This window comes from Pygoscelis adeliae, unplaced genomic scaffold (genome assembly GCF_000699105.1).
Source record: "Pygoscelis adeliae isolate BGI_AS28 unplaced genomic scaffold, ASM69910v1 Scaffold11, whole genome shotgun sequence".
Taxonomy (NCBI): domain Eukaryota; kingdom Metazoa; phylum Chordata; class Aves; order Sphenisciformes; family Spheniscidae; genus Pygoscelis; species Pygoscelis adeliae.
Genome location: NW_008824059.1, coordinates 1,814,534 through 1,826,969, shown reverse-complemented (window position 1 = coordinate 1,826,969; position 12,436 = coordinate 1,814,534). Strand labels below are relative to the sequence as shown.

The 12,436-nt window shown below is 50.5% G+C and overlaps 1 protein-coding gene across 1 annotated transcript in view; it reads right to left on the bottom strand.

Annotated features, from left to right (window-relative positions):
• The window catches only part of MYOCD (myocardin), a 39,887-nt gene that overhangs the window by 11,290 nt on the left and 16,161 nt on the right, over positions 1-12,436 (bottom strand). Inside the window, exons 3-6 of the mRNA XM_009334054.1 lie at positions 11,194-11,249; positions 6,567-6,642; positions 4,096-4,257; positions 4-172 (exon numbers count right to left, since the gene is read on the bottom strand). Of these exons, the coding sequence (XP_009332329.1) occupies positions 4-172; positions 4,096-4,257; positions 6,567-6,642; positions 11,194-11,249 (463 nt within the window). The remainder of the gene's footprint in view (positions 1-3; positions 173-4,095; positions 4,258-6,566; positions 6,643-11,193; positions 11,250-12,436) is intronic.

Below are 12,436 nucleotides of genomic sequence, written 5' to 3'. Positions count from 1 at the left end.
GGCGGCCCGGCAGGGGCGGCGGGGGCTGGCTCCGGGGCCTTGGTGCCGGACGCCGACTCGGTGGAGCCCGGGGAGTCCTCGCTCCTGGCCTGCTCTGGAGACAGCCCATCGTTGCTGCTGTCCTCCTCGAAGGCAAAGGTGTCGGCCGACTTGGGGAAGCTGACCTGGGTGCCTGCCAGGGGAGAAGGGGTGACGGTCAGGGCCCCGCCCTGCTGGAAGGGGGACGAGCGTGGCGGCAGGAGGGACGGGGTGAGCCTTGTGGGATGCCTCCGGTTCTGCGCCCGCTGCCTCCAGACCTGGCTGCGGACGAAGGACGTGGTGCCCAGAGAGCTCAGACACCTCCTCCCATCCCCAGCCATGCACAGGGGCAGCTCTGGGGTGTGCCCCTGCGGCCGAGGCTGGCGGGAGAGGAGCCACAGCTGAAGCCACCGCATCCTGGCCTGTATCATGGACCATGTTACTCGGGAGAGGGAGAGAGGAGGCCTCCGAGGAGCCTGGCCTGCTGGGGGCAGGAGGCTTTTCGCAGGCAGGTGGGGCTGGTGCAGGATCGGCTCTGCCGTCCTACCCCACCGTTGGGCTGAGATGGGGAGAGGAGCGTTACAGTCACCGTCCCCATCAGCTGAGCATCCCGACCCCAAGCCCACTCCACGCGTGGGATCCTGTCCTCAGCAGAAGAACTGAGGTTGAAATCCACCTGGAGGGTGACCCATCTGTTCATGGCACAAGAGCCAACATGCGTGGACCTGGCTTCCAGATCCTTTCTCTGTCCACAAGCTTCACCTGCACGACATGCTTCAAACCACCACCATTGCCTCCTGACTGCCCCAGACATTGCTTCTTCCCCCTGCAAAGCTCCTGGCGTGCTATCTCCTAGTCAGATGGGCAGGAGCTCTTGACCCCTGGCTTTTGCTGATAAATAAAGTGCTGAAAAAGAAAAGGTCTCATGTGGGCCTTGGGAGGGCTGCAGGTGGGGGTAGAGGAAGGAGCAGAGCGGCCACACTCGTAATCTCCTCGTGCTGGCGTCTGGCATTTGTTAGGCAGCTTGGCACGCCGATAGCGAGGTGACAAATGGGGAAATAGGAAGGGCCCGGGGACAAGCTTCCACCTGTCCCTGCTGCTGGTCTAGCACTGTGCGCCTTCTCACTGACACACACCCTCCTGCTCTGACCCCTGCCCCTATCTGAGAGATAAGGGTTATCTCTGCTTGCTCCGGCTCGTGGTGCCAGGGTGGGCGAGGAAGCAGGGAGCCCTGGCTCCTTGCCCCGAGCTGCTGCGCAGGCACCATATGGGTGGGGATATGAGAACAACTGTGTCCTGTGGAAAGCCTCTCCTCCCCACTCTCCAGGGCAAGGGCTCCTCATATTCCCTGGAAATAGGGCCTGTGCCCTCCCCGTCAGAGGCAGCACCCAAACTGGGTCTTCCCTGAGGAACTGCAATGCTGCATGGTCGTCTACCACCCGGGCTGGGTGGGAGCTGCTCCCCATGCCTGCAGACACGCGTGGGCATCCTCAGGAAAAATGACACCAAGCAAGGGGGACTTGTGGATCTGCAAGACTCCTGCTGGGCTGGCATTTAATAAGCACGCGTTGAGAAATGGTGCCAAAGCCAGGAGACCAAGACACCTTCAGGACACAGCAGCAGCCCGGAGCATGACAGGAATGTGCTGCATCCTGCTGCTTGATACCGGGGGCCTGTGCCGGGTGGGGAATGCTGCCCTTATCTGTCCTGCTCTCACCCAGCCCGGGGCTGACCGTATTGTTTCACGATCCCATGTCTCTGCTGTAATCTCAGGCAGAATGGTGTTTGCTCGGGGCTGTTTCTAATGCACTGGGTATTGTCCTCTCAAGCATATTGGACAAAGTGATGACAAGGACCTGGTAAAAAAAGGTTCTTATATCACTGCTCAGCTATGTAGGGCACTGGCGGCCTCCTGTCACTGGGATGTTAGGGCTTTTGGTTGGGGTCTGGCACTTTCCGCTCACCCTGCCGGAGGTGATTAGAGGAACACGTCAGCTGAACTTTCCACTGTATAAACAGTTGAGATTCCAAGGTTAAAGTAAAATGATTTTAAACCCTGTCATCTTTCTGGTATTGCAAAAACAAAAGGCTTAACGTTCAGAAGTGCCAGTGCTCATCTCTGTTCTGTGTTCAGCCCTTCGCCCCAAACCGTGAGCGCCACAAGGCACCTCTGACTCCGAAAATCAGCTTGAGGATCCTTCAGCCTGGGGCTTTCTTCTGCAGAAACCTGGGGGCTGGGTTTGTGTTCCTGGTGCAGGTGCACCACCTCTTACTCATGGCACCCAACAGGACCAAGTAACTTCATGTTTGACCCTAATGTGCTGCGTGTTTCACCCTAAATGGGATAAAACTGGCTTACAGGACACATTTTTTTCCCCAGCAATGTGATAGAAGGGCATTGCGAAAGGGAGAAATTTAAAATTGAGCAAACCATTTTAAGCCAGACTTTTTGTTTTTAACAATTTTGTCCTGTAAATCTCTGTTTACCACAAGGCAGCTGTAGAGAAACTCTGTTCAAACTTCAAGCACACTTGCCCAGCCTCCAAGTCTCAGTTCCAGTGGATAAAGTCATGCTCAAACTGCCTTGAATGTTTATAAAGGGGGGGATTTAAAAAAAAAAAAAATATTTTCCACTCTTCTCTCCTTCGATAAGTGGCTGGGGAGATTTTACTTGAACTCTCCTTAAAAATTCCTCTTCAGGCAGAGTCCTGGAATATTTCACCTTCAAAAGCAAGAGCTGTGAAATGCTAGAAATGGAGCACCTCAAGGACCAGCCTGGAGAAGCCGCTGTACGAATGCTGTGTGCACTTCACAGCGGGAAAACCAAGAGCAGGAACAATTGCAGGGCAGGACAGAGCGGTATCTGAGCCTGCAATATTTCATGTCATTTATGTTGGTTTCTGAGATGAAACAAAAGTCAAAGTGCTTCCTCTTTCAATTCGCATTTTCGGCATCATTCCTGTCATTCAAAGACCTCTCCTGCCCTGCCACTGTCCTCAGGTTGCTCTGAGCCCCAGAACAGGCACTTAACATGGGATTATGTCAATGGAAATAATCCCGTGAATTGAGGAACCAGGAGCAACAGAACAAGGAATTCCCAGGGGCAAGGCATCTCTCAGTGCCTCCATTGAGACCCGAGGGCCAATTTGGACATGCAGACATGGCCCCGGGCTTCAAAAATACAGGCTGCTGTCCTGGCACTGCAGGGCCCTGCTGGCTTTCCTGCTCCTTTCTCTTCTTTTGGACCTCCCTATACTGGCACTGGGGCCTGAGTCAAAATCTGAGTCACCTTTTTGCTTTGTGTTGGCTCCTGCATCAGCCTCCCTGCGGCAGCACGAGGGAAATAATTGCGGAGGATTCTGCCTCCCTCCTCCAGCTGGGGGGTAGGTGATGGAGGAAAACCAAGCTTAGGCATAAGTCAAGCGCTGGGTACTGGTAGGTAGGAATGTACCCTGCTTTGGGGTGCAGGCTGCTCCTCGTACTCCCCAGCAGTCTAGCACCCCAGGGATGCTTCCCCGCCCCAACGATGCAGCATCCCACTCTGTTGGGCCTTGCGTACCACTAGCATCAGTGGAAAAAAAAGAAAACTGCAGTCTCACTGAACTGGGGCCACTTCACCCTCACCTACTGGGATGTAAAAGCCTGGCAGGGCACAAGTGGGAGAATCCAGGCTGGCCTCAAAACCACACGTGTGCACCCAAGTCCTCTCCCACACGAGGGAGGATGGAATGTCCTGTCTCCAGCAGTATCATTTACACGCTCGAAGCCTCGGGGAGGGAAGGGGTTTAAGAAGAGAGGTGCTTTCTGAGGAGACATGGCTGAGCAATTGTGCATGTTTCCATGGTCATTGCCCTAAGAAGATGAGAGCTCTCTTTTCATAGCTCTGGATAAGATAGTGCAGGCTGTGCTGGACTGGGCTGCTTGGCCCTATGTGAAAATAATAAAATTTAAGCAACAAATGCAGCTCTAAGTCCAGGCTGGTCACTTCCTGCAGTCTCTGTGGTATGTCCTCATAACCTTGCCAGCCCCTGCCCCGTGCCATGCGCACAACACAACACGCACGTTCACTTCCACTACCTTTTATGGCCTCTTTCACAGCTGAGTCGACAGGAATAATATTCTTCTCCACCAGCTCCAAAGGACCCGGCCTGAGAGCAATCTTTTCATTGAGATCATCTGCCAGTCGGGCTCTTTTCAGCTTCATTTGAGTAGACTGAATGGACCCCTCTGCAGCTGAGTCTAAAAGGCCAAATGGAAGGCATCAGTTCAGGACCTGGGGCATCTGTAAGCACAGTGCTTAGTGAGAATGTGCTTCCCCTTCAGCACAGCCTTTCTGGGCTGTGGCCAAAACCTAAGCATGGCTCAGTGCACAGCAGGAGCTGCTCTGAGGCTGGGAGGCAGGATGCTGGGGCTGGATGGGGCTGGTGGGGTTTGGGACATGGCTCCTCCTCTGAGCCTTAGGGCCAGCTTCTCCATTCCCAAGCAAGAGCCTCTGTCTACTAGCCTAGGCTTGCAAACCCAGCCTGCAGCTGGAGCATCCTCCCCAAGGCCCAGGAATGATCTTGCAATGGAAACTTAATTAACAAGCTGCAACTAACATGAGGGCCAAAGTGGACTCCAGCTCCTGCCTGCCAGGAGCCCATTGGCCCTTGTGGGCTAATGCAGATAGATCCCTACTTCTGGGGAACAGCTGGAGAAAAGAACCATTAACAGTGTTTGGCAACTGGAGTAAATGGCTTACACTGCAAGATCGAAAGCTGAGTCTTTGGGAGTGGACATTTGGAGGCGGCATGACTACAGTGCTCCAGGCCTTCAGGAGAAAAACAAGCCAGAGAGGAGCAGGCAGTTCGATCTGGCAGCTACAGCCCTACCAAACCCAGCTGAGAAGTCCCCAGTTATTGAGTGGTGACAGAAGAGTAGCCAATTAAACAGAAAGGTTTCCTGAACAGAGGTGATCTGGCTCCTCTGGTGGCACAGGTGTGAGTAGTGAGGGAGCAGGATTCTAAACTAGACCACGTCTATACCCTCAGGCGTCTAAAGTAAGAAAGGCTGTATCTAGGTTGTGCTATCTTGAAAGACTGGACACTCTTCTGGAAGAGATACTGTAGGCAACACAAGCTACAGGGCTTGATACCAGAGAAAAATTCTCTGGAGAAGGTCAGGAGAGCTGATCTAGAGTCAATTCTGGCCTCAGACTATACAGGGCAGTGAACACACATGAGCTCCTTGAGGTGAAGGGTAACAGAAGGTGTGCCTGTAAGGCATTTAGACGATGCAAAGTGTCTCAGCTGGCTAATTTCAATCACCTCTAGGTCCTGTTATGAATCAAATGGACACACAAGTCCATGATATGCCAGGGCACACCTCCATGAAATGCAGAGCACGACGGACAGAGGTGTGAGCAGAGGCTCCAGCCAAGAGGTGCGTGTGGGGCAGCACAGCCAGCTTGCTCAATACACAGCCAGGCAGTCTCTGCTCCACCTCTCCTCCAGCTGTGTCTGGCTGGCTCTGTCCATGCCCGGTGACTGCAGCCACGTCCACATCTGGTTTACAGCCCCCGGGCCCCAACTCCAGTCAGTATTGCTTCTATTATTTAACTTAAGGGAAAGACACTGTCCACCTGTTAAACAAGCAATGGTGCAGACTCATTTTAAGGATGGAGACCCAAGGGAAAAGCAAGGCAGTGGCACTGATCCGGCATGGGCCACTGCCTCAGCCCTCCTGTGTGCCAGAGGAAAAAGAAATACCGACTTCAACCATGCTGAGAGCAGAGGCCAGCATTTACAGTTGCCAGAGGGTGATCTGCTTCTTCCAGGCGACTGACAGGACTCGAAGAGAGAGGCTGCACATCCTCCCTGTCTCTAAGGAGCTCATTATCTCTGGAGATAACGAGGGACACGGCAGTGTTCTGCTGTCTGATGGGATGCAGCGGAGCCGTGCCAGCTCTCTGGCTGGGAGGGGACACCAGGACGGGAGACGGGAGAGCTGCTGTGGCTCACGGACTGATAGCAGGGCTCACCCTTTTCATATGGCTGTGCTTGGGTCATTGACGCATCGCCATGAATTGTCACACAGAATATCAAGAATTATGGCAAAACAAAAGATGTCCAGCTTTGGGAGAGTATTGCAACCACCTGCTACAGGGATTTCAGTGCCCTGGAAAAAAAATACCCTGGGTATGCTTTTCATGAGGATCAGACGTTGGCACCTCTGTCTAACAGAGTCCTCTCTCACAGCTCTTCTCTACCCCACTGTCCTCTAGAGCATCTTATACTGGTCCCTGCCAGAGATGGGACAAAGATTAGATGGCCTTGGGTCTGCTTCTGTCAGGGAATAAATGTATGTCCTGCCTCCTGAAGACCAGGTCTGGACTGAATTCCATACAACATGTGTCCCATCTGAATCTGCCTCTCATGAACAGCTAGGGCTTGTTAATCACAAGTTAATTGTGATGAGAGTCCTGAAGGGAACCCAAGTGGGCAGGAGAGACATGAGTCACAAGGCAGGAGACAACAAGGATTATGTGGGAGAAGCTCAGGCAGTCTTACCTTGTAAAATGTGCATATTGACCAGGTCTGATCTCTCAGGCCTGCTTCTGATCTTGTGCTTGAGATAATCTTCAGTCTGCAGAACACAAATGCAAAGAGTTACCTAGCTAGAGCAGCAATAAGGTACAGAGAGCGTCTGCCCCTGTGCCATCCCATGGTTCTTTTGGATTTACTACAAGCTGGGTTGAGTGAGCTCCTAAATGGCATTTTTTTTCACTCAGACACTGGCTTGTGCTTCGACAGAAGTTCTTCAGAAAGGGAACAATGTGCACGGAGCTGCTGACTGTTCACTATACCCACTTCTAAGCTGTGTCCTTTCCAGTTTCCCTTGGGCTTCTGAGGCCTGAAGTATTACGAGGGCTCATGGGAAGGATGAGACCTATTCACTGGGAGTGGTGGATCTGCTCCTAGCTTAGCATACCATGCACCGAGGCAGCTCCTGAGTGTACTGTTAGCAATGGCTTCTGTGGGAAGCCTGGCACTCTGGGGTGAGACATAAGGCTGAGCAAGTCATGAAGATACCCATAATCTCTACTCAGGTCAGCCATGAGGCTTAGCCTTCCTGCAGTCCTGCAGCTCCTGTGCTCTGTGGTTCCTCACCCCAGCTATGATGTGGGGTTGGGAAAATCCACTTTGCAGATTACTGCAGCTGAGCTTGTGATGAACATGGTCCTGGAGCCTTTTGCCACCTTCCTCATGGCTTTAGGAACAGAAAGGCACGCAGAGGTACAATAACGCTGTCCATTAGGGCCAAGGAAGTCAGTGTTGAGGGCAGCTGACCTCAAGAATACAAATATAAGCTTATCCCCAGGTGAAGAAAAGCTAGAGCACAACTTGGACAAATTATTAGCTGTTTGCTAAGTTGAGATGCAAGAAGAAATAGTACAAAAAATGTACATAGTTCAAAGAGGTTAAAATCTTAAGGGTAAATATAAAAGAACAGTACAAGCAGCTGGAGCAAAACTGGAAAAAACCCACAGTACAAAATGTACAGGATCATGAGAAAAAGATTTTGTAAGGACTTCTGTAGCCAGGACAAGGCAATGGAAAGTGCTGTCTGTGTTCCATAAACAGGAGAAATAATTGTGCATGCTGCTGAGATGGCTACAGGATTTAATGCCTTTTTAAACCATCCTCATTAAAAAGATAAATGGCTATTTATCAATCAGATGACTAAGCCAAGAACGTCCAGCAACAAAAGAGAAGAAGCTGCAGTTTTCAGGTTGGCGAACAGGTTGGAGAATACTCAGATGAGTTAAATGTTCCCAAACAGTTTGAGATACACAGGGCTAAAGTAACAGCAACTCTCTGTGGGTCTCCAGGAAACTGGGCAAGGGAGAGCATAATTTCTTGCTTTAAAAAAGATGGAGAGAAGAAACCAGGAAATTATAAACCAGTCAGCAAGATATTGGACCAAGTAATCAAACAATCTATATAAATGGATTTTGAAGATAGCAAGGAGGTGAGTAACAGCCAGGATGGATTCATCAAGAACAAACCACATCACACCAACCTAATTTCCTTCTATGGAGAGATGACAGATTTCTGGTACAGGAATAAACAATGAATGTCATATAGCTTGACTTTAAGCATATTTTGACATTATCTCACATGGCTTTTTCATATGCAAGCCAGGGAAATTTGGTCTGGATAAGACTAACATAAAAAAGGAGCATAGCTGTGGGTCACCAGAGGAATTAGGAATGGCTCACAGTCTAAACAGAAGAATATATCAAATCATGTTACACAACAATTTTTCCTACTAGTCAATATATTCATTAATGCCTTGGATGATAGAAGACATACTCCTTAACTCTGAATCATTCAAGGCTAACAGATTGCAATGCAACATGACTTGGAGTAATTGAAGAAATGATCTGAGATACGTTTGATACAATTTCAGGAAGGACATTTGGAAAGGACTGCATTCAGGTCACAGTTAGCCTGATGATTAAGCACTGGGGTGGATGAAGACTTAATCCACCAGAGATGCTTCTGTAGTGGTCACTGGACAGTGGCCTTAGGCAGAAAACAGTTACTCCGTAAATAGAGAAAAAAATATAAAAAGTTCTGCAGAATCTAGTAACCGCATCCCCAGACCAGCAGGCAGCTTTCTAGGAGATACAATGAAGGATGTCAGATGGGCGCTAGGAATAGCAAGGCCCCGTTTTGTGCCCTGCATCTGAAAGGGTCCATGGGAAATGTCTGGATGACAGCTACAGAAATCATTATTGAGCCAGAGATGGGATCAATGAGGAGAGGCTGAAGGGAGGGGAGGTGGGTCAGTCCAGAGGTGAGATGGCTATAGGGAAACAGGATGCAAAATACTTTTTAAAAGTGCTGCAAGAAAAAAGATAGAGTTCTGCATGTGCATGCAATAGGAGAAAAAATAATGGGCCTAAACTTCAAGAGAACAGCTTGGGCTGGGAATTGGGGGACACTTGCTAACAGCACAGGTTAGAGAGCACTGGAGCAGGTTGCTGGGGGGTGGTCACACATCTGTCAGGAATGACCCAGATGGGGCTGTTCTGCTCTGGGGCAGAGGCACGACAGCTGTCCCCCGCAATCCCTCCCTGCCACACTTGCTGGGGTGCTGGGAGTAAGTGCTAAAGCCCTGCTGAGCCAGACTGCCTCAGGAAAGTCAGCCTGCTCTCTGTCCTCCAATCCAGCAATCTATTATAGGACATTGACTTCAAAGTCTGCTGCGCTGGCCTGATGCCAGCCTCTAACATAGCCAGTGACATGTTTAAACAAATTATGGACATTTTATTTACTGAAGTCTTTACAATTCCTTACCCTTCCCCCCCGCCCCCCCCCCCCCCCCCTTTTTTCTCACCTTATTTTCACCAACACAATCCCTTGCTTGGACCATGTGTAGGTTTGCCTGGTTCCCGTGCCAGGTCAGAGAAAGCTGGTGTCTGCTCCTGAGTGCAATTAAATTCACCTAATGCATTTCCAGCTAACCCTCAAATCAGGTCCTGACTTGTGCTAAGCTTGAATTGCTGTCCTACAGATGTGGCACTGTTCATGTTGAACCCAGCATTCACACTGCGTTAGCCTGACTTTCTGCTGTGATTTCAGTCCCTTTTGACCTTTGCTGTTTATAAGCTGCATTTGTGTCACTGGGGTGCAAATGGTGGAGAAAGACTTCAAATGTATCTTTTTTTAGCATCAGCTGAAGCAGAAGAGCTTTCAAAACACATGAAAGCGGTTACTGTTATCTGCTTTCTGTTTGCAGAACATCAGTTTGGAGGAATATCAGCTAAACAACAAATGCCATTGAGTAATTATCTGGAAACAGCCCCTGCTCCTTCCCTGTCACAGCTCTAAGCAGGGCATCCTTGCGAAGGAGTATATGTTTGTTATGGGCTGTGCTCATTAGTGTCTTCGTTAACATGCTATAAAAATGCATGCAGTTTGGGGTAGACTAGACCATCCTTCCCTTTTCCCTAGGCAACTAGCCAGTGAAAGCTTTTGAAGAGAAAGACAAAAAGACACAAATGTATACTTTAACTGTAAAATATATGACACTTCAAGGATACTTTGGATTGCTTGAAATTTTGTAAGCATACTAATTTTTCAGAGTCATATTGTGTTTCTTATGCTAGCCGTTTATTACCGCAGGAGACTCAGGGCAAGTGATTTGGAGTGTGTTTAAGTTCAGAAGAGCACTTCTCAATATTTCACAATCATTCTTCCTTGCAAAGGTCCTTTTCCATGCGACTGCAAGCACGTTTTGCAGACTAATGGAACAAACTCTTGTGTTCAAGCAAAACCTGCTTGACTGATTATTCCCTTTTCCGTGGACATCTCTCCAGCTTGGTCAAGGCTGGATGGCGGGTGCTTGGAAAACCAGTGTGATTTCCCAAAAAGTGATCGCATCACGGAGTTTCAATGAGTTCTGGAAATGGCTACTTATCTTATCTTCGCCTTCAGCAAGATTTAGGGAAGCCTGAGTGCAGTTAGATAATGGGGCCGGTGGGAGCCCAGCCCACTTAGCCCCTTGGACGCTGTGTGTCGTAATGGCCAAGCTGCCCTGCCGAGCTAAAAGCCAGGCTCCTGTCTGATGACAAGTGTGAGCTCCCTGGGGACTTGCTCCAGGTGACAAAGGGCATCAGCATTCCTCCTGCACACTTGCTAAATAGTTAGGCTCCATCAGGCCTGTTTGCTGCTGGCCCTACTCTAACTCCGCTGACTTGAGCAGGAGAGGAGAGCCGCCAGCACAGTGAGAAGCGGGCTGTGGACCTGGCCTGGGGAGGAAAACAGCACTTCAGCTGGTTGGACATTTACTGGAAGGACTGTCAATGCTGTGCTGAACTACGCCCTGCCCACAGCCTCTTGTAAAACCTAGGGGCTGTTGTGAAACCCCATAGCTCAGGGCACAGATGGCCCCTCTGCCCTTTTAAACCTTTCCTGCTTGGAGAAGGGTGCTCCAGAGCATTTGTGAACCCTGGCTTGGCCCCACCATGTCTGGAAGCAGGGGAGATGCCCTGACCCTAATCCTTGGCCACAGGGCCTGAATGGAGGATGCCAGAGGAGGGGACAGTGGTGGAAGGTGCTTTCAAACCCCACAACTCATGCAAAGCGAGCCCACGTGTTCCCTCATCGGGATGGCTGCAGGAGTTACCTTGGCTCGCTCCAGACTTTTTCGCTGTTCATGGAATGCGGATGGGCTTTTCAGTGCTGCAACAGGAAAGAAAGAGGAGCAGTCAGCACAGGAGTGGAAGCAAGCAGCCACCAGGATATTCAGCAACAGCATTTTAATGAGTGCTATAAAAATAGCAACACAAACTAGCCATTCTCTTTATTGCGCTGACTAAAAATAACTCAGGAAAGCTCTGGGAAATCCCATGCTCTCAGCCAGTCCATGGCAAGAGAGCGGGGGGGACGGAGAGCTTGGGGAGCACAGGAGGCGCATGGGCAGGGAGGGGGTGCAGGCTTTGAAAAGTAGTGCTCTGTGGGACACATCAGAGAGCAGATGTGGCTTTTCCCTGGAGTGCTTCCTGCAGGTCATAGAAGGCACCACAGCCCAGAAGACAGATCTGGGAAGAGCAACAACATGAGAGGGGACCTCACCTGCGAGTAAAACCTGCAGGCGACTGAGGCTTGAGGCCAGCAGGAAAACAGAGAAGCCCTGCCTCGCCTCCTGGGGTCATGTGGGCGCAGCCTCCAACGAGGGTATTTCAAGGCAAGGCCCGGGAGCTGTGGTCCTTTGTCCCTCTTCTATCGCTGACTACCCCTCCATCTCTCACTGGACATTAGTCCTGTCCCCTGCCCAGAAGCATCTGTGTGACAACGGGCCTCCCTGTGCAGGCAGCTGCCCAGCCAGGTACCAGGCAGCAGACCATGCCCTCAGCATCTCCTGACACCAAGGAGGATTAATCCAGAGGGGCTCCCGAAAAAAAGCCAATGATCCCTGGCTCTTGGACCAGTGAACACCAGTCCCACGGAGCAGTCTGTATTGGAGTCATGGAGAACCTTGCACATTTCCTTGTTTACTCTGGTTCAGTACAAATAGGAGCAGAATTTGCATGGTGAAGGGGTTAATATTTATCAGATCCTGCAAAAATTCTATTCTGGCTGTGTAAGCAGGCAAAATTAACTGTTCCCATTGGGACAGGGAAGGGGAAGGTGTCCTGATCCACAAAAACAGTCTGCTACAACTCTTCGTTTGGCAACAGGAATTCCCTTTCCATCTTCTGAATGGGCTCCAAAAAGGAGAAAAATTATTTTCACACAGGACATGTTATCCTGCATCAGTCTAGAGGCGGATGAAGAGAAGACTGGGGGAAGCCAGGAAATGTTTGGGAGCCCTCTGAACTGGCTTTTGGTAGGCAACACCCAGGGCAACCCCCGTAACCTCCAGTGAA